General features: G+C 43.0%; 2 protein-coding genes across 9 annotated transcripts in view; both read right to left on the minus strand.

The window, feature by feature from the left end:
• RAD54B (RAD54 homolog B) overlaps positions 1–8,668 on the minus strand; it is an 85,979-nt gene extending 77,311 nt beyond the window's left edge. For 2 of the 4 annotated variants that reach the window (XM_089335538.1, XM_089335537.1), the window contains exons 1-4: positions 8,390–8,509; positions 4,556–4,686; positions 3,536–3,686; positions 274–442 (exon numbers count right to left, since the gene is read on the minus strand). In XM_089335538.1, coding sequence (XP_089191664.1) covers positions 274–442; positions 3,536–3,686; positions 4,556–4,617 — 382 coding nt within the window. In that variant the 5' untranslated portion in view covers positions 4,618–4,686; positions 8,390–8,509. Of the gene's footprint in view, positions 1–273; positions 443–3,535; positions 3,687–4,555; positions 4,687–8,389 lie in introns of all 4 variants that reach the window. The other 2 variants (XM_008255751.5, XM_089335539.1) reach the window with 2 other exon arrangements.
• Positions 8,669–16,667: 7,999 nt separating this feature from the next.
• VIRMA (vir like m6A methyltransferase associated) overlaps positions 16,668–27,944 on the minus strand; it is a 72,880-nt gene continuing 61,603 nt past the window's right edge. For 3 of the 5 annotated variants that reach the window (XM_002710693.6, XM_070075315.2, XM_070075314.2), the window contains 7 exons: positions 24,123–24,275; positions 23,505–23,665; positions 21,905–22,001; positions 20,543–20,709; positions 19,782–20,113; positions 18,828–18,971; positions 16,668–17,008 (listed from right to left, as the gene is read on the minus strand). In XM_002710693.6, the coding sequence (XP_002710739.1) occupies positions 16,854–17,008; positions 18,828–18,971; positions 19,782–20,113; positions 20,543–20,709; positions 21,905–22,001; positions 23,505–23,665; positions 24,123–24,275 (1,209 nt within the window). In that variant the 3' untranslated portion in view covers positions 16,668–16,853. The remainder of the gene's footprint in view (positions 17,009–18,827; positions 18,972–19,781; positions 20,114–20,542; positions 20,710–21,904; positions 22,002–23,504; positions 23,666–24,122; positions 24,276–27,944) is intronic. The other 2 variants (XM_008255752.5, XM_070075317.2) reach the window with 1 other exon arrangement.

The raw sequence follows: 27,944 nt of genomic DNA on the forward strand, positions 1-27,944 counted from the left end.
CTGCTTTGCAAATAAATAAAAATAAAAAAACAAACACACACAACTGATGCTATAAGTTTACAACAAACAATCTAAAATAGTTACTGAAGTGCAAGATTTCAGTTATATGGTTATTAATACAATCACTGAAGATAAATTATGGCAACAAAAAATGTCACTTGGCAATGACTTACTTGCACAACAATTTTCAAATATAATATATTCATTCTTGAATAATCAGTTAAAGAATACTGTACCAAGTACAAACCTGACCAACAGAAAGCATCATCTTACCGAAAGGAGGTGGATCTAATGAGGTTGTGGCAGATGCTTCAACGAAACAGTTTATCCTAGAATTATTCACATGATTAATTTCTTTAGTATTTTCTTCTGTAGGCAGAGGGTTTGTACTGCATATTCTAGCATCATTTTCTGACTGCTGAAAGGAGTTATCTGCAGCACCCTAAAAGAAGCAAATACATATTTTAATCAAAAATTAATTCTAATTTTACATTTTCTTGAGTTCTTCTAATTTTCCAGATTTTTACATAATAGATTTCTAATTTAAAATATGAGCTAATGGGGCAAGCATTGTAGCACAGTGAATTAAGCCACCACCTGCAACACCAGCTTCCCATGTGAGTGTGGGTTTGAGTCCCTGCTGCTCTACTTCCAATCTAGCTCCCTGCTAATGCCCCTGGGCAGGCAGCAGAAGATGGTCCAAGTACCTGGGCCCCTGCTGCCCATATGAGAGACCCAGATGGAGTTCTAAGCTCCTGGTTTTGACCTGGCCCAGACTGGGCTGTTGCAACCATCTGGAGAGCAACACAGCAGATACAGTATCTCTTTCTCTCTTTCTCTCCCTTTCTGAAACTCTGCCTCAAATAAACAAATAAACTCAAATAAACAAATCTTTAAAAAATAAGCTACTGGTTTCTATATTTCTGAATCAAGAACAGATATTTTATGATAAACTGAATCCAACTGTTATTGCTTTTAAAGCAGGAAGATATGGCAATGAAAACTGCTCTTATAATTACAGTGAGAAGAGTTTTAAACAAATCATAACATGCCATTCTTATAATTTAAAAAGCTTTTTCTTGGGGCTGGCGCTGTGGCATAGTAGGTTAAAGCCAGAGCCTGCAGTGCCAGCATCCCATATGAGCGTCAGTTCTAGTCCTGGCTGCTCCACTTCTAATCCAGCTCCCTGCTATGGCCTGGGAAAGCAGTGGAAGATGGCCCAAGCCTTTGGGCCCCTGAACCCATGTGGGAGACCTGGAAGAAGCTCCTGGCTCCTGGCTTTGGATTGGTGCAGCTCCAACCGTTGCAGCCAATTGAGGAGTGAACCAGTGACTGGAAGACCTCTCTCCTCTCTCTGCCTCTGCCTCTATGTAACTCTTTCAAATAAATAAATAAATCTAAAAAAAAAAAAAAAAAAAAGCTTTTTCTTGTTAAATTTTTCAACACTAAAATCAACACTTAGAGGCCAGTGCTGTGACGCAGTGGGTTAAAAGCCCTGGCCTGACGAAACAGCATCCCATATGGGCGCCAGTTCTAGTCCTAGCTGCTCCTCTTCCAATCCAGCTATGGCCTGGAAAAGCACTGGAAGACGGCCCAAGTCCTTGAGCCCCTGCACCCAAATGGGAGACCTGGAAGAAGCTCCTGGCTCCTGGCTCCAGATTGGCGCAGCTCCAGCTGTTGCGGCCATCTGGGGAGTGAACCAGCAGATGGAAGACTTCTTTCTCTGTCTCTACCTCTCTCTATAACTCTTTCAAATAAATAAAATAAATCTTTTAAAAAAATCAACACTTAAATATTGTCAATTTTTAGGTGAAATACTGGTAATTTCACTATTGGTCTTTCTTATAGAGCCCTTGTATACTATAGAATATTTGAGACACATACAAAAAAATTTACAAATGAAAAGATATTCTTGGGATCTGCATCAAAATAAGTGGGGAGGGTCTGGATAGGGAACTGGGCAGGAAAAGAGAAACAAGAGTGATCACGAATTATCAATTGTTGAAGCTAGGTAAGGGGTTGAGCAGAGACACAGGGGTTCATTTTGCATATCTACACATTTTCTACTGCTGCTGTACCAAATTACCACAAATGTATTAACAAAGCAAAAAATATTTATCATATTGTAGTCCCACGAATTACAACTCCAAGTTACTACTTGGGTCTTAATGAGCTAAAATCAAGTAATCAGCAAAACCACATTCCTTTCCAGAAGCTACATGTTTTTCCAAACTTCCACAAACCACCCACATGCCCTAGCTTGCGCCCCACCACCACCACCATCTTGAAAGCCAGCTGTATTGCATTTCTCTGCCCCTACTTCCATAATCACTTCCATAATCACATAATCTCTGACTCTCTTGACTCCTCCCACTTTTAAGGACACTTGAGCTTATTTGGGGCCCAGTCAGATAATCCAGGACAACCTCCTCATCTCAACTGAGGTCTTTAAAATTAATCAATTCACTAAAATCCCTTCTGCTATGTAAGGTAACATATTCATATTCCTGGAATTAAAATATGAACCTTTTCAAAACATGTTTATTTACTTTCACCCACTTCAAAGACAGAGTGACAGAGAGATCTTCCATCTGCTGGTTTGTTTCCTAAACGCCTGCAACAGCCAGGACTAGGCCAGGCCAAAGCCAGGAGCTAGAAACTCCATCCAGGTCCCCCATGTGGGTGACAGGATTATAATCATCACAATAAATTTACTGTTAGCGGCTACATTTTCAAAAACCTCTGATAAGATTTCAAAGTAAGTCAACTAATGGAAGTCACAAATTTCATTTTTGCAACAGTTTTATTTTTTTTTACAGGCAGAGAGACAGGGCCGGCACCACGGCTCAATAGGCTAATCCTCCACCTAGCGGCGCCAGCACACCGGGTTCCAGTCCCGGTTAGGGCGCCGGATTCTGTCCCGGTTGCCCCTCTTCCAGGCTAGCTCTCTGCTGTGGCCCGGGAAGGCAGTGGAGGATGGCCCAAGTACTTGGGCCCTGCACCCCATGGGAGACCAGGAAAAGCACCTGGCTCCTGCCTTCGGATCAGCGCAATGCGCCAGCCGCAGCGCGCCAGCCGCGGCAGCCATTGGAGGGTGAACCAACGGCAAAGGAAGACCTTTCTCTCTGTCTCTCTCTCTCACTGTCCACTCTGCCTGTCAAAAAATAAAAAATAAAAAAAAAATTTTAAAAAATGCAGAGAGACAGGAGTTTAGCAGCACAGTAGTTAAGATGCCGCTTGGCACACCCACATCCTGCTTCAGAGTGCGGGGGTTCTGGTCCCAACTCCAACCTCAATTCTAGCTTCCAGCTATTGCGCATCCAGGGAAGCAACAGGTGATGGCTCAGGTAGTTGGGTCCCTGCTTCCCCTGTGAGAGACCTGGATTGAGTTCTTGGCTACTGAATTCAGCCTGGCCCAGCTGCAGCTGTTGCAGGCATTTTGGGAGTGAACCAGTGGATGGAAAATCTGTCTCTCTGCTTCTCAAATAAATAAAAATTTTTTAAATACATGTTTCTCTGTATTATTTTTTTTTACCTTAAATAACTTTATATCTGGATTCAGTTTTATAATTTCTTCTTTTGGACTTGGATTACTTCTTCCTGGGGGTAAAAATTTTAGTCTTTTGAAGGAATTCCCCTGCAACTGACTTGGTGCTGCAGATCGTCTCATAGTCAATAGTACTGACCTGAAAAACAGCCAAAACAGAAATAATTCATGAGTCTGATTATGCACGCACTATCCAAACATTTTCACACTGCAATCAGACTGCTCTAATGTTCCCTCTGAGCTGTGTAAACAATCCACACCTGACCTCATATAAAGCTCATAGTCGAAAGGCAAGTGTTGGGGCTGGTAATCTGGCACAGAGATTAGACGCTACTTGAGACACCTGTATGCCATATCAGAGAGCCTGGGTTGGAGAGGCAGCACTTCATGGCTTAAGTACTGGGCTCCTGGCTGTGGCCTGGACCAGGCCCAGCTGTTTTAAGCACTTGGGAAATGAATCAGAAAACAGAAATATCTTTGTCTTTCTCTGCCTTTCAAATAAAATGAAAAGCAAAAATAAATTTTTAAATCTTAATTTTCTTTAAAAAGGCAATTACACTTAAAATATTGCATACAATTACCCTTAGGCTATGTGTATAAGGTATATACAAAACAAATGAATTCTGTGTTCTGACTTGGGTCCCATCCCTAAGATATTTCATTATATATACAAAATATTGCTAGTTATTTCAGATAAAGGATACTAATATTTCATTTATTATTATAGCAAACACATAGCTAGCACTTAGTGTTCATCATATGAATGAATCTACAGCCATTAATGACAAATACACACTTTTTAAAAGAATGTTTAGGCTGGCGCCTTGGCTCACTAGGCTAATCCTCCGCCTGTGGTGCCGGCACACCAGGTTCTAGTCCTGGTCGGGGCGCCAGATTCTGTCCCGGTTGCCCCTCTTCCAGGCCAGCTCTTTGCTGTGGCCAGGGAGTGCAGTGGAGGGTGGCCCAAGTGCTTGGGCCCTGCACCCCATGGGAGACCAAGATAAGTACCTGGCTCCTGCCATCAGATCAGCGCAGTGCGCTGGCCGCAGCGCGCCACCTGCGGCAGCCATTGGAGGGTGAACCAACGGCAAAAGGAAGACCTTTCTCTCTGTCTCTGTCTCTCTCACTGTCCACTCTGCCTGTCAAAAAAAAAAGAATGTTTAGGGGCTGGGATTGTGGCACAACAGGTTAATCCAAGACCTGCAACTCCAGCATTCCAATGTGATAGCTAGTTCAAGTCCCTACAGCTCTGTTTTCCCTCCAACTCCTTGCTAATACACTTGGGAAAGCAGTGGAAGATGGCCCAAGTGCTCCCGCTGCTAAGTGGGAGACTGGATAGTTCAGGGAGTGAACCAGTGGATAGAAGATGTCTCTCTCTCTAACTCTGCCTTTCAAATAAATTAAAAAAAAAAAATTTTTTTTAATGGCATGAGAAGTGTTTTGGATGCAACAAATGAAAAACAGCCACATGTTCAGTTTCATTCCAACTTTTTAAAATAGAGTAAAAAAAGAAAATCAATAACATATGCATATATACTCTATTTTTTTTTTTTAAGATTTATTTGAAAGGTAGAGTTAAAGGAGAGACAGAAAGAGATCTTTCATCCACTCATTCATCCCCTAAATGGCCACAATGGCCAAGGCTGTGCCAGGCAGAAGCCAGGAGCCAGGAGCTTCTTCCAGATCTCCCATGTGTGTACAGAGGCTTGGGCCATCTTCCGCTGCTTTCCCATGCACATTAGTAGGGAGCTGGATCAGAAGTGGAGAAGCTAGGACTAAAACCAGCACCCATATGAGATGCTGACACCACAGGCTGTGGCTTAATCCACTGTGCCACAGTGCTGGCCACACATACATACTTTTTTCTTTAAATTTTTTAAAAAATTGCCATCTGCAATGCCAACATCCCATATCAAAGCAATGGTTCGAGTTCTAGCTGCTCCACTTCCAATGTTGCTCCCTGCTAATGCACCTGAGGAGACAGTGGAGGATGGCCCAACTACCTAGGGTCCCTTCCACCCACGTTGGAGACTCCAGTGGAGTTCTGGATGCCTGGCTTCTCCTGGATGAGGCACAGCCATTACAGCCTTTTGGGAAGTGAACCTAGAGATGGAAAATCTCTCTTTCACTCTTTCTAAAAAAAAAAAAAAGTAGAATGCTCCAGTTAGGATGCCCACATCCCAGATCAGAATTCCTGCGTCTGAATCCTGACTCTGCTCCAGATTTCAGCTCTCTGTTAACACACACCCTGGGAAGGAAGCACATGATGGCTCAACCCAGGTGGAAGACCTGGATTGAATTCCAAGCTCCCATCTTCAGCCTGGCCCTTTTCAACATCTGGGGAGTCAATTAGCAGATGGGAGCATTCTCATTCATTTCTCTCTCTTTCTCTCCACCTGTCAGATTATAATGTGGCTATAGGGGTATCACACATTCGTGGACAACACTGTGGCATGGCAGTTAAGCCCCAACTTGGGATGCTAGTTTCAGTCCCAGATTCTCTGCTTCTGATCTGGTTCCTGCTAACATACCTGGGAAGCAGCATATGATGGTCCAATTGCTTGGGCCCCTGCCACCCATATGGGAGATCAGTTCCAGGATCCTGGCTCTAGGACTGGCACAGCCCTGGCTGTTGTGGCCACTGGGTGTATGTTCACTCACTCACTGTTACTCTGCCTTTCAAACAAATCAATCAATGCAAAGAAATCACTGCAAAATACATATGTAACTACACTGTAAATTATACAGCTATAAACAGATATAATTTTGTTACATATAACAGGCAATCCTTAAAAAGACTAGAAAGGGGCCAGCGCTGTGGTGCAGCAGGTTAAAGCCCTGGCCTGCAGCGCCAACATCTTCTATGGGTGCTGGTTCAAGTCCAACTGCTCCCTGCTAATGCGCCTGGGAAAGCAGCAGAGAATGAACCAAATCCTTGGTTCATTTGGGAGACCTAAAGGAAGCTCCTGGCTTCAAATCAGCTCAGCTCCAGCTGTGACTATTTGGAGAGTGAACCAGTGAATGGAAGACCTCTGTCTCTACCTCTCTCTGTAATTCCATCTTTCAAATAAATAAAATAGATCTTAAAAAAAAAAGACTAGAAAAACACATGCCATTATCTCTAGGTATTAGAATAACCAGTAATTTTTTTTATTTTCTTCTGAGTATTTGTATATATTTAAAATTTTCTACATTGAAAATTTTATCTTTGTAATAGGGAAAATGCCATTTATAATTTTTTAACTACTGTATTCATCGAATCTAAAATGCCAACAATTAAAAATATAGCATTATTTTTTGTATTCCAGAAAAAAGTGCAGCCAACTAAACATCAAGTCATCACTGATGGATAGACATTTCCCATTTTCAACAATGTTAAAATATTTGATGTAAGTCTTCATAGAGCTTGGGGGGTTACAGTAAAGGTCACTCAATGCTATTTTTTTATTAAAGGACAAAAGATCGCTATTAGCACAATCTTAGAGAAAATTATGAATGAAAGAGATGGTTTGCGATCATTTCAGAAGCAATATTTCTGGGTCAACACATAAATCATGCCAAAACAACAAACTGATGTCCTTTGCACGAGTAAGAATATTACATGTCTCTAGCTACATAAATCACATGAATTTGAAATTGACACAAACTAACTGCAACGAGATGATTTAACTGAAATATGAGTGAAAATTAGGCTGCATTTAGAAAGGCTATATAAAAGCCAGCGCCGCGGCTCACTAGGCTAATCCTCCGCCTAGCGGCGCCGGCACACCGGGTTCTAGTCCCGGTCGGGGTGCCGGATTCTGTCCCGGTTGCCCCTCTTCCAGGCCAGCTCTCTGCTGTGGCCAGGGAGTGCAGTGGAGGATGGCCCAAGTCCCTGGGCCCTGCACCCCATGGGAGACCAGGAGAAGCACCTGGCTCCAGCCATCGGTTCAGCGCGGTGCGCCGGCTGCAGCGCACCTGCCGCGGCGGCCATTGGAGGGTGAACCAACGGAAAAAAGGAAGACCTTTCTCTCTGTCTCTCTCTCACTGTCCACTCTGCCTGTCAAAAAAATAAAATTTTTTAAAAAAAAGGCTATATAATGACCAAATGAAACAGAAAACTGCAAGGTTCAGATAAATGGAAGGCTTTTAGTTGACTATCAGCTGAAATAACAAGACAGTTGATGAAGCTACTTAAACTAGTAATTTCTAGATAGTATGAATAAAACTAGGATACACACACCCCGGGATATAATAGGTTCTACTCTCTACAACAGTCAGGCGCTCCTGTAATGCTGAGAAAATTTCGACCGACAACCTTTTAAAGCTATGTTAGAAAAGTACAGTAGTGAGAAACAGAAAGATATGAAAGAAATGCCAGCGTAGCTGTCTTCCACTTCAAACAAGCTTAACTTCAGGCAAGCTATTTAAAAAAACAAACCAACTTCCCCATTTGCGAAATTGGACTAGATGCTAGATACTAGATCTCCGAACACTAAGCACTAAGAATCACCACCCTAAACCCATCGACATCTAGTAGGGTGTTTCAAAAAGTTCTTAAGACGGAATTATGACAGTTTGGTGCAAAAAGAAGAAATGTTGAACCCATGGACATCCTAAGGCACACACGCCGAAACTTTCTGAAGACCCGTGATCCATCGCTAGCACCGACCCCCTCCAGGCCCCGGGAAGCAGCTTCAGAGGCCAGCGAGGGCAGATCGGTGCAGGGAGAGCGATCCCAACGCCAAAGCAGCCTGCGCGTACCACCGGCACAGGACATCCCAGGCACCACCCCCGGAGCACCAGCAGCACCACCACTGCCGCCAGCCCGCCCGCCCCTCCAGGCCACCCAATGCCACGCACTTCAGACACCGCGGCTCCGGGACTCCCAAGAGGCGTCCGCCGTCGCTACGTCCTCCTGGCCAACTCCAGAGCCACTACCCGTTTCATCCCGCACCAGCGTAACGCTGTCGCCTGCTTCCCCGGCTTCCCCTTCAAGGACGCACGGCAGAGGATGAGCTAAACCCGTACACAGAGAAGAGCCGCGGGTAAACAACGCTCTCCTCACAGCCGGAGGAGCTCAAGGTTCCCGCCTCCGCTCAGCCAATCCCGGGTGAGGCCTCGGCGCAGGCACACTACGTCACCGCTACGGCGTCTCGCCCGCCCCGACTTCCGCGTCATCGCGCATGTGCCTTTGTAGTTCCAGGTAAATGCTTCCAAGTGTGACTCTGATACTGATTGGAAGCCTGCAGACGCTGCCAGGTTGGGCATGTCATAAGTAGGTGGCGATTCGATGTGTAAATGCGGTAGAAGAAATGTGTGATTGGCGGAGGTGGTGTTCTGATACTCATTCATAAAATGTTGACTTAGTGCCTCCTGCAAGATATTTTACAAATTATGTTAGGTTTCTGGGAATATAAAACGAGTACATTATCACTGTGATCTCACGGAGCACTTCCTGCAGATTTAGAAAAGCGTCGAAAATTTTAAGCAGAGAGGTGACATCGATCAATAGGAATTCACTGAGCACCTTGCAAAGTGCTTCGCCATGGCACTGTCCTCTAGCTCTGAGAAAGGTGGGATTATAAAAGGAAGTCGAGAGCCGGCGCCGTGGCTCACTAGGCTAATCCTCCGCCTAGCGGCGCCGGCACACCGGGTTCTAGTCCCGGTTGGGGTGCCGGATTCTGTCCCGGTTGCCCCTCTTCCAGGCCAGCTCTCTGCTGTGGCCCGGGAGTGCAGTGGAGGATGGCCCAAGTGCTTGGGCCCTGCACCCCATGGGAGACCAGGAAAAGCACCTGGCTCCTGGCTCCTGCCATCGGATCAGCGCAGCGCGCCGGCCGCGGCGGCCATTGGAGGGTGAACCAACGGCAAAAAGGAAGACCTTTCTGTCTGTCTCTCTCTCACTGTCCACTCTGCCTGTCAAAAAAAAAAAAAGTAGTTTGAGGAGTTTTTTCTAAGGATTTATTTGAAAGGCTGAGTGACACAGAGAGACCTTCCATCCACTGGTTCACTGCCCAGATTCCCACATCAGCCAGAGTTGTGCCAAGCTGGAGCCAGGAGTTTCCATCCTGGTCACCCACATGAATGGCTGGGGCCCACTGCCTTGTAAAAGGAAAGATGTCAAAAGGTGTGAAGGAACGTTTAGCTGGGACTGTTTTCTCAGTCCTAGAGAGTCGCACATAGGCTGAACTGTGCTTTGGGTTGCTCCTGGGACAGTGGCTCACAAGAGTTGGAATCTGGGGTGTGACAAGGTGGGAACTCTCCTAAACCACACCATCCCCTTCTTTGGGCTGGAACAGGAGTAAGAGTGACCAGGGAACCAACCAACTAGCTCTCACAGTGTTTGCAGCTTGGGTAAAGGTGGCCTGGGGACATTTGTCTACCAGATTTGCAGCTGTTTGCTCCCTCGCTTCATCCCGATCATTGCACGGCATCTCATCCTCCATTTCCCTTATCCTGCTTTTAGTTTGTCATCACAGTTTCCACTCCCTAACATCTACATATGTGTGTATTGATTTTCTATTCCTTCAGAATGTAAGCTCCAGGAGAACGGGTCTTGGCTTTGTACTCTGCTGTGCCCATGTGTCTAGAAAAGGACGGGCCTCATAGAATGCAGAGTTTTGTAAAATTCAAAAAGCTCACTGAGGCCAGTGCTATGGCATAGCAGATAGGGCCGCCGCCTGCAGTGCCAGCATCCCTTATTGGCACTGGTTCAAGTCCCGGCTGCTCCACTTCTGATCCAGCTCTCTGCTGTGGCCTGGGAAGCAGTGGACAATGGCCTAAGTCCTTGGGCCCCTGCACCCATGTGGGAGACCGAGAGGAAGGTCCTGGCATTGGATTGGCACAGCTCCGGCCATTGCAGCCAATTGGGGAGTGAACCATCGAATGGAAGACCTCTCTCTCTCTCTCTGCCTCTCCTCTGTGTAACTCTTTCAAATAAAATAAATTTTTTTTTAATTAAATGAGTGTTTAATGAGACAATGGAGTATGTCTGTTTCTTAACTTTTTTTTTTACATAATTACCCTCTTAACATCAATAAGTTAGAGTGCGATATCTTGATACAGTGGCTGGTATAAGTTTTCTGGAATGAGACAGACTCTGGATTCAGGAATTACTATGTTGTGAGGAAAAGAGATGACTTCTATAAGCTGCAAACACATTGCAGTACCAGGAACAGAAATGTAGCTGATGCATAAAGGTGGAAGGCTGGCGTGGTGGCCCAGCAGGTTAAGCTGCCACCTGGGACACTAGAATCCTGTATGAGAGCTAATCCAAGTCCCAGCTGTACCACTTCAGATCCAGCTCCCTGCAAATACACCTTGAACAGCAGCACAGGATGGCCCAAGTTCTTGGGTTCCTGCTACCCACTTGGGAGACCCAGATAGAGTTCTAGTCTCCTGGCCCAGCCCTGGACATTGGCAGTCACTTAGGGCATGAACCAGCAGATGGATGACCTCTTTCTCGCTCTCCCCTCCCCCAACTCTGCCTTTCAAATAAATGAATAAATCTTTTTTAAAAAAGTAAAGGGTAGGCATTTGGTCTAGTGATTAAGATGACAGTATCCTACACAGGGGGACCTGGGTTCATTTCCAGACCCCAGATCCTGACTACAGCTCCCTGCCAGTGCAGACCCACGAGGCAGCAGTAACAGCTCAAGTAACTGGGTTCCAGCCACTCACATGGGAGACCTGCGCTTCAATACTCAGGGCTTTAGCACAACCCAGCCCTGGCTATTGAAGGCATTTGGAGAAACCTGTTTACTGTCTGTCTACTTTTCAAAAAAATTAAAATAGTAAACATTTAAAGAAAACCTTCACTATGTCAGTTTTAAACTATTAAGCTAAAAAGAAAAGTTGACCCATCAGGCATTCAATGAGTGCACAAGTGTTTGGAAGAATTATGTCCTACCATGTATTTTTTTTTAATTTATTTATTTATTTATTTTTTTTTGACAGGCAGAGTGGACAGTGAGAGAGAGAGACAGACAGAAAGGTCTTCCTTTGCCGTTGGTTCACCCTCCAATGGCCACCGCGGCCGGCCCACCGTGCTGATCCGAAGCCAGGAGCCAGGTACTTATCCTGGTCTCCCATGCGGGTGCAGGGCCCAAGCACTTGGGCCATCCTCCACTGCACTCCCGGGCCATAGCAGAGAGCTGGCCTGGAAGAGAGGCAACTGGGACAGAATCCGGTGCCCCGACCGGGACTAGAACCCGGTGTGCCGGCGCCACAAGGCAGAGGATTAGCCTATTGAGCCATGGCGCCGGCCCCACCATGTATTTAGTCACAGTCAAGACACTGTAGGCAGAATGGACAAAGGAGCTAAGTCCTGCTCATAACTTAGTCATTAATTACTAGAAGTGCCTCTATTAACATAAGCTACTTCACACCTCTTTCCTCTTTAACCTTTTTTTAAAAATTTATTGATTTATTTGAAAGGCAGAATTGCAGAGGCAGAAGCAGAGATCTTCCATCTGCTGGTTCATTCCTCAAATGGCCACAACAGATAGAGCTGGGCCGATCCAAAGCCAAGAGCCTGGAGCTTCTTTCCGGTATCCCATGCAGGTGCAGGGACCCAAGGATTTGGGCCATCCTCTGCTGCTTTTCCAGGCCACAGCAGAGCTGGATCTAAAGAGGAGCAGCCAGGACATGAACTGGCGCTCATATGGGATGCCAGTACCGCAGATGGCAGCTTTACCCACTATGCCACAGCACTGGCCCATCCTCTACTATTAAACACAATAGACTGGATCTGAGTTCCTAAAAAAATTTGTGAAACTTGAGACCCCAATGACCACTCCAGATGGTTCTAAGAAACTTCTTATTCATTTAGACTTTTATTCCTTTTATTTGAGACAGAGACAGAGCAAGTGAGCCCCCATCTGCTGGTTCACTCCCTGAATGTCTCCAACAGACAGGGCTGAAGTCAGGAGGTGGGAACTGAATCCATGGGTAGCAGGGACCCAGGCACCTAAACCATCATGCCCTGCTGCTTCCCAGGATGCACATCAACATAAAGCTGCAACTGCCAGTGGAGCCAGGACTCAAACCCAGGCACTCTGATATGGGATGTAGGTGTCCCAACTGGTGTCTTAACTGCCAGGCCAAAAGCTTGCCCTGAGAAGCTTTTCAACAGATTTGTAGGGCCAGGCATTTAGTGCAGAAATTAAGACACCACTTGCAACCCCTGCAGCCCATAATGAAGTGCCTAGATTCCAGCCCCCTCTCCACTTCTGAATCAGCTTCCTGCTGATCCACACACTGTGAAGACCGCAGATGATGGCTCAAGTACTTGGGTGCCTGACTTGACTTTGGACTCCTTCAGGCTGGCTATTGCAGGCATTTGGGGAGGTGAACCAGAAGATAGCAGGGCTCTCTGCTTTTCAAATAAATAAAATTTTTAAAAAAATTATGTAGACACCTGAAACTTGAATTTTTAAAGAGATTTATTTATTTGAAAGAGATAGAGAGGAGTGAGACTTCTATCCACTGGTTCACTCCCCAAGTAGCTGTGACAGCTAGGGCTGAGACAGGCCAAAGTCAGGGGTCAGGATTTTCTTTGTGGTCTCCCACGTGGGTGCAGGGGCCAAAAGACTTAAACCATCTTCCACTGCTTTCCCAAGCTCATTAACAGGGGGGGGTGGTGCTCATATGAGATGCTGGCACTGCAAGCGGCAGTTTAACCTTCTACACCACAGCACCGGCCCCAAATTCTTAATCTTTTTAAAGAGTTATTTACATGAGGGGCAGCGAGACAGAACTTCAGTCTGCTGGTTCACTTCCCAAATATCCACAACCACCAGATTCTGGCCATCCTGATGCCAAGAGCTAAAAATTCCATCTGAGTCTTCCACATGGGTGGAAGGAACCAAATTACTTGAGCCATCACTGGTACCTCCCAATGTCTGCCTTAGCAGGAACCTGAAGTCAAGCATCAGAGCTGGGCATTGAACCTAGTTACACCGATATGGGAAATGGTCTCAACCACAAAGCTAAATTTTAAAGCACAACTCTGGGAACTTTATTTTAGCATTTTACCCTCCACAATTCCTAAATTTGAAAAACATTTAATCAGTGGTTCCGAAACTGTATGGTACATCATGTTTTAGCACCTCAGTTGTAGGACTTGTTACAGCACACATTGTTGGCACTATTAGGTCTGGGGTAGTGCTTGGAATATATATATATATTTAAGATATATTTATGTACTTGAAACTCAGAGTTACACAGAGAGAGGAGAGGCAGACAGAGAGAAGTCCTCCATCCACTGGATAACTCCCCAATTGGCCGCAATGGCCAGAGCTGTGCCAATACAAAACCAGGCGCCAGGAGGCTCTTCCGGGTCTCCCACACGGGTGCAGGGACACAAGGACTTGGGCCATCTTCTACTGCTTTCCCAAGCCACAGCAGAGAGGTGGATTGGAAGTGGAGCAGCCAGGACTCAAGCCGGCACCCATATGGGATGCCGGCACTGTAGGCAGCAGCCTAACCCACTACGCCACAGTGCCAGCCCCAAAAATACATATTTCTAACAGATTCTCAGGTAATGCTGCACTGCTGGCTTAGAGACTAATTTAGAAAAAAAAAAAAAACAAATTTCTTTCTTTGCTTGAAAGGCAATTACAGTGAAGCCAGGAGCCAAGCTTCATGCAGGTCTCCCACATGGGCAGTATGGGGCCCAAGTACTTGGGCCATATCCATTACTTTTCCCAAGCCATTAGTAGGGAGTTGGATTGGAAGTGGAGCAGATGAAACATGAAACGGCGCCCACAGGGGATGCCAGCATCGCAGGCAGCAACTTTACCCGTTATGCTACGCTAAGCCAGCCCACGGAGAATACTCTGAGAATTTCAAATATAGAACTGTTAAACCTCCTCACTGGCCTTTCTGTTTTCAGGCTCTCCCCTCTCCAATCACATAGCCTGATGCCCCTTAAAGATTTGAAAGGCAGAATGAGAGAGAAAGAAGGAAGCACACGAGCTCTATACCTGCAACAGCCAGCCCTGGGCAAGGCTAAAGCCAGGAGCCAGGAATTCCATCCAGGTCTCCCAATATGGGTGGCAGGGACCCAACTACTTGGGCCATCATTGCTGCCTCCCAGTAACATTAGCAGAAAGCTGGATAAAAGTGGAAGAACTTGAACTTGAACCCAGCACTGATAGGGGATGCGGGCATCCCAAGTGGCAGCTTAGCACACTGGGCTCCAATGGCTTTGATAGTCTTTTTTGAAGCACAGATCATTGTGAGCTATGTGAAAATATATTTCATAATGATTGGTTTATAGAAGATGCTCCTCAAAGTATACCAAATTTGAGGATGTCACTTTTAAGTTTAATTACTCCCTGTGGCTTAGTACCAAAAATAAAGCCTTTCTTTCCTAATTTGACTCGTCTCCAAGTATACTTTCCTTTCACACCCATGATAAATCTGACTTCAGAAATAATTTAATAAGTATGCAATAACAAGTATACTTACAGTGTTTTGTTATAGAAGCCAAAGCAGATTAGGATACTAGGATTTTTTGTTTTAATTTTTTTTTTTTTTATTTGAAACACAGAGTTACAGGGAGAGGGAAAAACAGCAAGATAAAGAGGTTTCCATCTGCTGGTTCACTCCCCAAATGGCTGCAACGGTAGGAGCTGGGCCAATCCGAAGCCAGGAGCCAGGGGCTTCTTCCAGGGCTCCCACATGGGTGCAGGGGCTCAAGGACTTGGGCCATCTTCTACTGCTTTCCCAGGCCATAGCAGAGAGCTGACCAGAAGTTAAGCAGTCGGGACTCGAAGAGGTACCCATATGGGATGTGGCATTGCAGGCTGGGGCTTTAACCCACTGTGTTACAGCACCGGCCCAGGATTCTTGGATTTTTGAGGCCATTAGTTTTGAAAAAGTTTTCATTACCTTGGGGCTGGTGCTGTAGCAGTGAGTTAAGCCACAACCTGCAACACCAGCATCCCTAACAGCACTGTTTCAAGTGCTGGCTGCTTTACTTTCAGTCACTCCCTGCTAATGCACCCATAAAGGCAGCTAGGATGGCCCAAGTACTTCAGTCCCTGCCACCCACATGAGACACAGATGGTCCTGACCATTGTGGCCATTTAAGGAGGGAACCAGCAGACAGATGCACTGTCACTCTTCCTTTCAAATAAATAAAAAAAAATTTTTTTAATTTCCATTACCTTTAACTTAAATCAGAATACTTGGAGCTAACCTTTTTAAAGATATTTTCCAAATAAACAGAAACTTCTTACATACTCACAAATAGTTCCCCAAAACAGAAAGTGATAAAGGAGAGAATGAGACTCATACACTTCTTTTTTAAGAGAAGTCTGTATTTATGCCAATTATATAAGCTTGATGTATTAGACAGACCCTTGGGAAAATATGGCTACTTTCTCAAATTATAAGTTTCATTTCTATATAAAGTCCAGCTTCATTAGATGTTTCTGGTTCCCAAAATAACAGGCTATGCCTTATTGTGGGCTTGAAATAACTGTATAATAAAAAATAGCATCAGCAGGTCCAAAGCTAAAAAAACGAAGTCTGTACTTCCTTCTAATATAAAGGGGAAGAGGGTTTTATCTCCTTTCATACAGCCACGGTTCCCAAACTGTGTACCAGGGTACCATAGTAAATTAACATGGTTGCCAGACAGTAGTTGACATTTTTGAGGGAAACAGCCACACCCACTGGACACCACACAAACTACTAGTTTGAGGTAGTTTACATTTTCAACATCAGATAGCACTATATTGCTTTACATCAAAGTTTATCTTTGTAAAACTGAGTTTTTCACAGTTTGATAAAAAGTACTTTGCAAGAAGCATAGTGCAGTAGGAAATGAATGATATTGATTCCAAGATCTGAGACATTATGCAGTGTCCACATTTACTATGATGATGATGTAAATTCTTAAGTTGCTTGGACCTAGCTACTTGACAAACAGAAGTATTAGGTATTTCTTTTGGCCTAGGTGTGCTGTGAAAAAAATTACTGAGTCACTAAAGCGTGCCAGAGCAGAGTAAATTTGGGAACATCTGTTGTATAGGCAAGAAAAATACAAAACAAGTCATTTAGTTATTCTCTTTCTACCTAGAAATTTTCTAAATAAATAGTTGTATAAAAAGGGGAAAAATATATACAAACATACATACAAAGTTTGGATTTTTATTGAAATCATGTTAGGTATCAAACAAAACCTGCTTTCTTCAGATAAAAATATTCTCTCAGATGTTTCCAGATAACTGTTAAGTCTAAGTTGGTCCTTCAATGTCTTATTTTTAGCGTCCTCGTGAAATGTTCATATGTATTTCGGAAACTCCCAAAAGTACTTTTATCGTGTAAAGGACCGTACGTGACGACCTCTACCACTGCCTCCACTAACAAACTTTCCTCTGGAGCCTCCACTGCCGCTATTTGCACTAGCCCAGGAAGGTCCGAGTCCCCCACGACCTCTGGAAGCACGGTCCCGAGGACTTGGGCGGTAACCTATAAAAGAAACAATACAGATTTTAGTTCCATGTCCTTTGCATTCTCACTTTATAAATACCTACTAATGTATGGCACTGAGTTCAAACCAAGAATGACTGTTCTTTTATTTATTTATTTTTAAAGAGTTTAATTATTTGAGTGGCAGAGTCACAAAGAAAAATAGAAAGAGAGAGAAGGAGACACAGAAAGGTCCTCCATCCACTGGTTCACTCCTCAAATGGCCACAACGGCCAGAACTGGGGTGATCTAAAGCCAGGAGCCAGGAGCCTCTTCCAGGTCTATCATGTGGATGGAGGAGTCCAAGCACTTGGTCATCCTCCATTGCTTTCCCAGGCCATAAGCAGAGAGCTGGATCAGAAGAGGAGCAGCCGGGACATGAATCGGCACCCATATGGGATGCCAGCACCACAGGTGAAAGCTTAGCCTATTATGCCACAGTGCTGGCCCATGTGCAGGAGCTGGTGCTGTGGTACAGCAGGTAACACCGCTGCCCTCAACACCATCCTTCCATGTGGACACTGGTTTGTGTCTCGGCTGCTCCACTTCCAATCCAGCTCCCTGCTAATAACCTAGGAAAATAGTGTAAGATGGCTTAGGAGCCTGGGCCCTTACTGCTCATGGAGACCCAGAAAAAGCTCCTGGCTCCAGGTTTTGCATGGTTCAACCCTAGCTATTGTGGCCATTTGGGGAGTAACCAGTGGATGGAAGATATCCATCTCTCCCTCTCTCTCTGTAACTCTTTCAAATAAACAATCCTTAAATATGTACATGGGACATTCATTCAAAGATATAAAATTAACCTTAGAATTTTAAGTCTAGGGGGCTGGCACCGTGGCTCACTTGGTTAATCCTCTGCCTGCCCATATAGGCACTGGGTTCTAGTCCCAGTTGCTCCTCTTCCAGTCCAGCTCTCTGCTGTGGCCTGGGAAGGCAGTGGAGGATGGCCCAAGTGCTTGGGCCCCTGCATCCACATGGGAGACCAGGAGGAAGCACCAGGCTCCTGGCTTCGGATCAGCGTAGTTCTGGCCGTAGCAACCATTTGGGGGGTGAACCAAAGGAAGGAAGACCTTTCTCTCTGTCTCTCTTTCACTAACTCTATCTGTCAAATAAATTAAAGATAATAATAATAATAATTTTAAGTCTATATTCTAAAGAAAGGGAGCAGAATGTCTGGATAAGGCCTGTGAAATCATGAGGTCTGGCCCTGCTAAGGCCGTCACAGGTGGGCTCAAAATTCAATAAATCTACAGCAGGCTAATTTCTAAGTTGGTAATTCTGCATGGCCTACAAATGATGTTATAAATATCCAAATGGCCCTTGGCAGAAAACAGGTTCCCCAACCCTGTTCCAAAGTATTCTCTCCTAGAAGAGCCTATAGCACTCAACATTTTGAAAAGCAGGAGGGGCCAGCGCTGTGGGGCAGTGGGTTAACGGCCTGGCCTGAAGCGCCGGCATCCCATATAGGCGCTGGTTTGACTTGGCTGCTCCACTTCCGATCTAGCTCTCTGTTATGGCCTGGGAAAGCAGTAGAAGATGGCCCGAGTCTTTGGGCTCCTGCGCCCGCGTGGGACACCCGGAGGAAGCTCCTGGCTCCTGGCTTTGGATCGGCGCAACTCTGGCCGTTGCAGCCATCTGGGAAGTGAACCAGCGGATGGAAGACCTCTCTCTCTCTCTCCCTGCCCCTGCCTCTCCTCTCTCTGTGTAACTCTGACTTTCAAATGAATAAATAACTCTTAAAAAAAAAAAAAAAAAAAGAAAAGAAAAGGAGGAACTCCCTTCGCTTCTCTGAGCAGTGTCAAGTAGAGAGGACACATACCTGTAGAACTAAGTGGTCGCAATGGCGGAAGCGGGCCCCTGTTAAAATTACTCTGGCCTCCTCGACTTTCATTGTAATTCCCTCGAGGAGTATTCTGAGCACTCCAACTGGAGCCTCTGGTGCCCTCCCGACGACTGTAGTTTCCTAAACACAAACAACAAGATCAAAATCTAATATTGCCAGAATTTTGTGTTAAGGAAGATTTGGCAGGTTTTTCTTAATCTTAAAAAAGTAACGGAAGAAAAACGAAAATCTTGTAAACTGAATATACTACTAAGAGGCAAAAATCACACAGCGGTTAACAGCAGAGGCTCTAAAGCAGACTGCCAGGTTCAAATATCGGTCCTGTCACTTCCAGTTTTGTGTCCTGGTCAGCTGAATCACAGTTTATCTTCAGTAAAGAAGGAGTACTAATGCGACCTACCTCGTGGGGTTAATGTGAGCGTATCATATCTGCATTACTTGTAACACTTCCCGACACACCTATGTAAGCGTTTGTTATTAATGCCAAATTCATATTCTCTTTCACTGTCACCTTTCGAGCTCATCAATCCACTAGTAAAAGCATAGTTTCTTTAACTATATCAAATAGTCTCAAAATCTTCAAACAACTTAAAACAGACTGAATATAACAGTAAGAAGCAAGGTGATAAAGGAATCAATTATGAACTACACAAATAATCTTAAGGAAATTGTTGAGAAGTACAAATGTGAAAATGGTATTTACATAAAAAATAATAAAATTCTCAATGTTAAAAGGAAAATAATTACCTGTGACATCTTTTAAATTCCCAGTAAAAGTATACCTTATCAGAAGTTAACCCAAAAAGTATGTGTGGTTTTTATTTTCCTACCCACCAGAGTACTCTGCAAATAGTGCAAATACTTTATCTCAATCTCCTCAGTCACTTCACTCAATATTTTAATATGCTAGCCTATTAGAAATGCAGTTACCTTTTGAAGCAGGTGGTGTGAAAAATCGATTCTGACTGTGAAAAGCACCACGTCCTCCTCGATTGCCTGAAAACCCACCACGAGAAGAAATCTTCTGGGAAACTTTAAGTGGCCGTTTGGGTGGGGGTATTCCATCTTGAGGGACCACTTCTTTACTTTCAGCTGCGACAAAGTCATCCACGTGCATAGATGGTGGTCTGCTTGTGTTCTGTTTCCTCTGACGAAAAATATCATGGGGTCGTATACCCTGTCCAAATCCTCCCCTGCCCCTTCCTCTTGGTGGTGGCACAACATGAGCTCGTTTGGCAGGTTCAATGTATTCAGATTTTCCACTATTAAAACAAAAATACTCCATTAGAAAATTTCCGTTTCTTCATATTTCCAGTGAAAATACAATAAATAGTGAATCTGGATTTCAATTTTTTCTTATTCTAATTCCATTAATTTTGCAAGTATATATATTACTTCCCAGCATATTTCCCAGCATAATACAACACACTAGCTAAGAATGGTACTCATATTTTATTGATATCACTAAAAGTTTTACAATAATCCAGTTTACTTCTTATTCATACCTTTTAAGTGCTCACAAAGAACAATATTACTAAGGTACTGGCTAAGTCCTGGCCAAATTATTATCTTTAAAACTAATACAAACAATATTAATGATTCAAATGTTATGCAAATGATTCCATCTTAAATACAATGAAATAAAGCTTTATGTGATCATAATCAAGACCTTCAGTGGAATAAATTTTTACCTTGAAGTTATAAAGGTCTCATGCTTGTGCTTCCCAAGTTTGAATCCTTTAGTAGTCTTGGTTCTCCCTGGAGATGACGGTTCTGACAAAAATGAGCGCTCTAATTCTGAGTGCAAATCAAAGTCACTACAGCATTTTTCAGAGAGCTCGATTAAGTCAACCTTTACCTGTAGTCATAAAAATGAAACAAAAGACATCTTAAATTAACTACCAGTGTAACATCTGATCATGGAAATTCCTTGGGGCTGGCACTGAAGCTTAGTGGGTAACGCTGCCATCTGTGATCTGTGATGCTGACATCCCACATGGGTGCCAGTTCGAGTCCTGATTGCTCCACTTCGAATCTAGTTCCCTGCTAATGCACCTGGGAAAGCAGTGGAAGATGGCCCAGCACTTGGGCCCTTGCACCCATATGGGAGACCTGGATGGACCCCTGGCTCCTGGCTTTGGTTTGGACCAGCCCTGGCCATTGCAGCCATCTGCATCTGCCTTTCCTTCTCTGTAACTCTGCCTTTCCAATAAATAAATAAATCTTAAAAAAAAAATTAAAATAAATGCACCTTAAATGTGAAACAAATCATTCTATCAGTTTTATTGTACATGATGAACACTAACATTATTTTTTTAATTTTTTTTTAAGATTTATTTATCTGAGAGGCAGAGTTACAGACATAGAGAGACAGAGAGAGGTTTTCCACTCACTGGCTCACTTTCCAAATGGCCACAGCGACCGGAGCTGCGCCGATCTGAAGCCAGGAGCCAGGAGCTCCCTCTGGGTCTCCCACACGGGTGCAGAAGCCCAAGCACTTAGGCTTTGTTCCACTGCTTTCCTAGGCCATAGCAGAGAGCCTGATCAGAAGTGGAACAGCCAGGACTCGAATTGCCTTGGTTGTTCCATTTCTAACCCAGCTCCCTGTTAAGGTACTTGGGAAGGGCAGTGAAGAATACCCCAAGTGTTAGGGCCCCTACTATCAATGTGGGAAGACTCAGATGGAGCGTCAGGCTCCTGGCTTCAGCCTGAACCAGCCCCAGCAATTGTAGACAACTGGGGGGTCAACCAGCAGATGGAAGATCTTTTTCTCTCTGTAACTCTACCTTTAATAAAAATAAATAAATCTTTAAATATAAAATAAAATAAACACATACAAAATCACTAACTAAATAGAAGTATAACAAGTATAAAAAAGTGTTAGTTTTGGATGCTATTAAGTGGGAAACTGGCCTAAAAATAATGTAGTACTACTGGTCCCCAAGTGGACTTCAAATACTTACATATAGTACATAAACAATTATAATGCTAACAATATACAAACAAAAATATTAACAACTTTTTTAACTATTTAGTAATAAAATAATTTATACCAAGTCTAGATCTGTATCAATCTCTTCAGCCTGAAATGGAGTGAACCACATTGATTTCAACTGATCATCCATGACATCAGCTAGCACATATGCAGTCCTAGAACACAAAAAGCATTTGTAAAAAGCAAAATACCAAAATCAAACACTTTGGCTTACCTTCTAAGGAAAATCTATGGATGGTACAATTAAAAATATTATCCACAGAAGTTTTACCAAAATTACCACTTGAAAAGACTTCTTCAAAAAGCCATTCAAGCGGGAGGGAGGGAGGCTGGGGGGGGAGCCACAACAATACAAAAGTTGCACTTTGTAAATTCACATTTATTAAATAAAAAAAAAGAACTTATGGGGGGGGAAGCCATTGTAATTCATAAACTGTACTTTGGAAATTTATATTTATTAAATAAAAGTTAAAAAAAAGCCATTCAAATAAAATATAAATATAAATAAATAAATATATATATGGAACTATTCAAGAACTAAGTACCTTCCAAAACCAATAACTGAGAAACTAGTCTTACTATAACAAACTTTGACCTTCAGCAACACTAATTTTAATTCCAAAAAGGCAAGCTTATTGCATTATACCAATTGTGCAGAATCTGCTCATACTTAATTTTTCTAAATTTAGAGAGTAATTCTATTACATCAAATGATCCTTATGAGTATAGAGCTCCACAGATTAAGAAGTATATTCTTTAGGCCAGGGATTAATAAACCATTGCCTATCCTGTCTGCCTATAAACTATGCAGAGTTTGTATGCTTTTAGGATTTTTCTTAAAAAAAAAAAAAAAGAAAAGAAAAGAAAGAATCTACAGAAGAATATGCAGCAAAGGACTGCATGGCCTATAAAGCCTAGAATTCGTATAAAAACTGATAGTTCTGGGCCGGTGCCGCGGCTCACTAGGCTAATCCTCCGCCTTGCGGCGCTGGCACACCGGGTTCTAGTCCCGGTCGGGGCACCGGATTCTGTCCCAGTTGCCCCTCTTCCAGGCCAGCTCTCTGCTGTGGCCAGGGAGTGCAGTGGAGGATGGCCCAAGTCCTTGGGCCCTGCACCCCACGGGAGACCAGGATAAGTACCTGGCTCCTGCCATCAGATCAGCGCAGTGCGCTGGCCGCAGCGCGCCGGCCGCGGCGGCCATTGGAGGGTGAACCAACGGCAAAGGAAGACCTTTCTCTCTGTCTCTCTCTCTCTCACTGCCCACTCTGCCTGTCAAAAAAAAAAAAAAAAAAAAAAAAAAAAAAAACATAAAAAAAAAAAAAAAAGACTGATAGTTCTGGATGCTATTAAGTGGGCAGCTGACATAAGAATAATGCAGTACTATCGGTCCCCAAGTGGAATTCAACAGTCACATATAATATGTAAACTACTATGATGCTGCTAACAACACACAAGCAAAAAATATTAACAACTTTTTGGTAAATATTTTGTAATAAAATAATTTATACCAAATCTAGATCTGTATCAGTCTCTTCAGCCTGAAATGCAGTGAACCACACTGATTTCAACTTGCAAGACAGAAAGCTTGCTGACCCTCTATAAAATTCAACCATTATATAAACAGTATCTATTCAATCACAAAACCTTGCTTATCTTACCTATTGTTAAATAGATTCTGTAGAGATTCTGGAGCTGAAAGTACTGGTTCCACATCCTGGTCACTGAGAGGTAAAGGGTCACCTGATGACTGCAGCATCTGCTTAAGTCCCACTACATTGTCCAACAAAGAATCCAGATTGTCATCCTCTTTTGAATGTTCCTAGACACAAAAGAAAGCAGGATAAGAAAGTGCAGGTGAACCATGAACACTTGAGCTCTTAATCTACTCACTCTTTATCAGAAAAGGCAGTATTATTTCACTTCAAAGAGATTTGGAGCACCATTAAGAAATTATCGACTTAACATTAAATATAATAAATAAAACAAAACCAAAAGCACTTATCATTTTATTTCTAAACAATGGCAGTAGGGGGCACCCTGCATCCAAAGATAGACAATTCAGAAAGTAATGCCTTCATTTACTCCTTAAGATTCACAACAATACAGAGGGCTTCACTCCAAATTATTAATTCAAAGAATTAGTTCAAACGGCATAGATACTCAACTAACAGTTCACTATTTGAAAAGGTCACTATGAAAAGTTGTACTAGTCAAACTGAGAGGAAAAAAATACGTCTCAGGAATGCTCTGTTTTTATTTTTGTTTTTCTTTTTTACCAAAACAAGCTTCTCTAGTTCAAGGAACAAATTTTCTGGACTTTCTTCTTTGCTTTGTAGAAGCTGTTTTAACTCTGCAGCATTAATACTCATCGTCCGTGATGGATGAGCTCCATCTACTTCCATGAGACCACTATCGTCTCCACAACATCCCTGTAAATGTCACACACAAGTTAAATTTGAGAGCAGAGAAATTTGCAAAGATGTTTCCTAACTTTTTCAGTTATTTAAGCCACTTGCTGCAAACTTCACCTCAATGTTTTGGTTCTACACCAGCACAAATGGCTAGTTTTAAATTTAATTATTGCAAGAAGGATTTAGTCAGCTCAAAGCTGAAATAAGTTTTAAAGACTCACAAATTAGATAGGCAAACACACATATGCAATTTACTGGCACGAAAATTTCCAACAAAAATATCCAATGGCAAATACACTGGCACTGGTAACACATTGCTTGATACTTAAGGCAATAAAATGCCTGCTACTACTAACAACTGACATAATACAAAACTATCTTTCTAGGAATGAAGTAAAGAAAACAGTAATTATTATATTCAAGAACGTCACACAAAAAAGTGACTATTTCCTGCTTTAAAAATGTAAGCTACATAACAAAAGAATTTTTGGAGTGCTAAACAGTTCAATACTACAAAATCTATCCCCCAAAACAAATCTTAGTTAATGAAAACGAATCACCCATATTGCCACGTATGAAAGAACACTTAACAATAGAAAGCCATTTATCCACCTGCCAGTAGTTTCAAATCCTCAGCATATAGCCCTGCTTTAAAATGGCTCATAAGCAGTATGGTTTTTCAAAACTCAGAACATAAACGTATACCACCAATCAACATGCAGGATTTAATATTTTTAAATGGGCACAAATTTTGTTTGGAGCTCACATCATTTGTCCTATAACTCATCAAATGTCAATGAAGGCTGAATAAAAATTACTTTTTTAAAAAAATAACTTCTTCATTTTCTTTAAGATTTATTTATTTATTTGAAAGGCGGAGTTACACAGAGAGAAAAGGAGAGGCAGACAGAGAGAGGTCTTCTATCTGCTGTTCACTCCCCAACTGGCTGCAACTGCTGGTGCTGAGCCAATCTGAAGCCAGGAGCCAGGAGCTTCTTCCTGGTCTCCCACATGGGTGCAGGGGCCCAAGGACTTGGGCCATCTTCTACTGCTTTCCCAGGCCACAGCAGAGAGCTGGATCAGAAGTGGAGCAGCCAGGTCTCGAATCAGCGCCCATATGGGATGCCAGCACTTCAGGCCAGGGCATTAACCCACTGAGCCACAGCATGGCCCTGAAAATTACTCTTAACAAAAGCCTGCTCTAACTGTGCTGTACAAGAATCATACTTGCTCCCATATGGGTGCCAGTTCCAGACCTGGCTGCTCTACTTCCAATCCAGCTCCCTGCCATGTCCTGGGAAAGCAGTAGAAGATGGCCCAAATGCTTGGGTCCCTGCACCCATGAGGGAGAACTGGAAGAAGTTCCTGCCTCCTGGCTTCAGATTGGCCCAGCTCAAGCTATTGTGGCCATTTGGGGAGTGAACCAGTAGATGGAAGACCTTTCTCTCTGTCTCTGTCTCTCTGTCTCTGTCTCTCTCTCTCTCTGTCTATAATTCTTTCTAAAATACAAAAATAAAATCTTTAAAGAAAAAAAATCACCCACCACTTGGGAGCCAAGTGGTCCTTTCAGAAAATACTGCACTGAAGAAGGGGCTTGCATTTTATTAAGCAAAAAGGCACACAGTTTTAACGAGAAGTTCAAAAACCACTGAGCCTACAAAGGTTTTATTTGCTCTACTGGAAGTTAGGAACAGATTGGTAAATGGCATATAAGCTTTATTTTAAAATAATAATAAAGTAAATGAGCTAAAAATAATCATGGTGCACTAAAAGGAAGAATCATCTTTAAAGGAACTAAAGATCAATAAAATCGGTAAAATATATTATTTTATAGAAATAAATATATTTAACCTGATTAAAAACCATCAAGGCACTTATCTAGTTTTTTTTTCTCACTCCTAGTATGGTAAGTTCAGTACAGCTGAACCAGAAATATTACAGTGATTCTTATTTTTAAGTTTTATTTATTTTATTTGAAATGAGCAAGAGAGAGACAGAGAGGGAGGCAGACAGAGAGAGACAGAGGAGATCTTCCATTCATAGGTTTACTCTCCAAATGCTCATACTAGCCAAGGGTGGGCCAGACGAAAGCTGTAAGCAAGAAACACTATCCAACTTTCCCACGTGAGCAGAAGGGATCCAAGTACCAGAGCTATCATCTACTGCCTCCCAAGGTGCACATCAGCAGGAAGCTGGAGTGGAAGCAAACTCAAGATTTGAACCCAGGTACTCCAATATGGGATGCAGGCATCCCAAGCAAAAGCTTAATCTGCTAAGTCACAAACACCTGGCCCTGATGACGACTTTGAAAAGTTAGAGAAAGCATACCAAAATAATCAAGTTAAAGAAACAGAGGGGCAGGCATTGTAGTTCAGAGGCTTAAGTAGCCACATAGAATGCCAGCGGCAGCTTCTTGCTAGTGCACCTGGGAGGCAGCAGATGATGGTCCATAGTACTCCACCTTGAACAGTGGAAAGAATAGCTAGAGAAAACGTCAACAATGAAATAGAAGGTTTGGGACCCGGAAGAACAACCATAAATCAACTACTCTTCACAGACTAAACAGCAGCAGAAGATACAACACTTCTGTGCATATGAGATATTCTGTAGGACAGACCAGATGCTAGATCACAAAACAAGGCTCAATAAATTTAAAAGGACTGCAAGAAAAGTATGCTCTCACCATGAATGAAATTAGAAATAAATTAAAAGGAGGAAATTTGAGACACTCATAAGTATGTAAAAAAGTAAACACAATTATAAGTAACCAATGGGACAAAGGAAAAAAAAATCACAGTAAAATTAAAACTTTAAAATGAACAAAAATTAAAACATGAACACACCAAAACTGAGGGATGCAGCAAAAGTTGTACCCAGAGAGAAATACAACTACAAGTGCTATATTAAAATGCAAGAACAATCTCCAATCAATAACCTAATCATCTACCCTAAGAAATAAAAAGCAAAACTCGACCTGAAGAAAACAGGAAGCATTAAAGCAAAGATCAACAGAGAACAAAAAAGTAATTTAAAAAACAAAGTTGTTTACAGGAGTACCCCCCTTGTCTGCAGGGGATAAGTTCTAAAATCTCCAGTGGATGCCTACAATCATGGATAATAAGGAACCCCATTACATTCATAGGTTATAGTATTTCTTATACATACTAACACATATGATAAAATTTAATTTATAGACTAGACACACTAAGAGATAGGTAGAAAGTTATAACAATACAATAAAACTATCAGCATCACCACTCTTGCACTTTGGGGCCATTATTAAGTAAAAGCATTACTTGAACACAAGCACTGTGATAAACAGTTGAGATAGCTACTAATTAACAGATGGAGGGTGCATACAGCATGAACATGCTGGACAAATCGGTAATTCATATCCTGGGAAGAATGGAGGAGTATACCAAGAGATCTCATCATGCTACTCAGAGTAATATACAAATTAAAACTTATGGGGGCCAGTCCCGTGGTATAGCAGGTGAAGCCACTGCCTGTAGAGCCAGCATTCCATCTGGGCGCTGGTTCAAGTCCCAACTGCTCCACTTCCGATCCAACCCTCTGTTATGGCCTGGGAAAGCAGTGGAAGATGGCCTGAGTCCTTGGGGCTCTGCACCATTGTGGAAGACCCAGAGGAAGATCCTGGCTACTAATCAGTGCAGCACTGGCTGTTGC

Source organism: Oryctolagus cuniculus, chromosome 6 (assembly GCF_051225735.1).
Source record: "Oryctolagus cuniculus isolate XC-2025 breed Fujian yellow rabbit chromosome 6, ASM5122573v1, whole genome shotgun sequence".
Lineage (NCBI taxonomy): Eukaryota > Metazoa > Chordata > Mammalia > Lagomorpha > Leporidae > Oryctolagus > Oryctolagus cuniculus.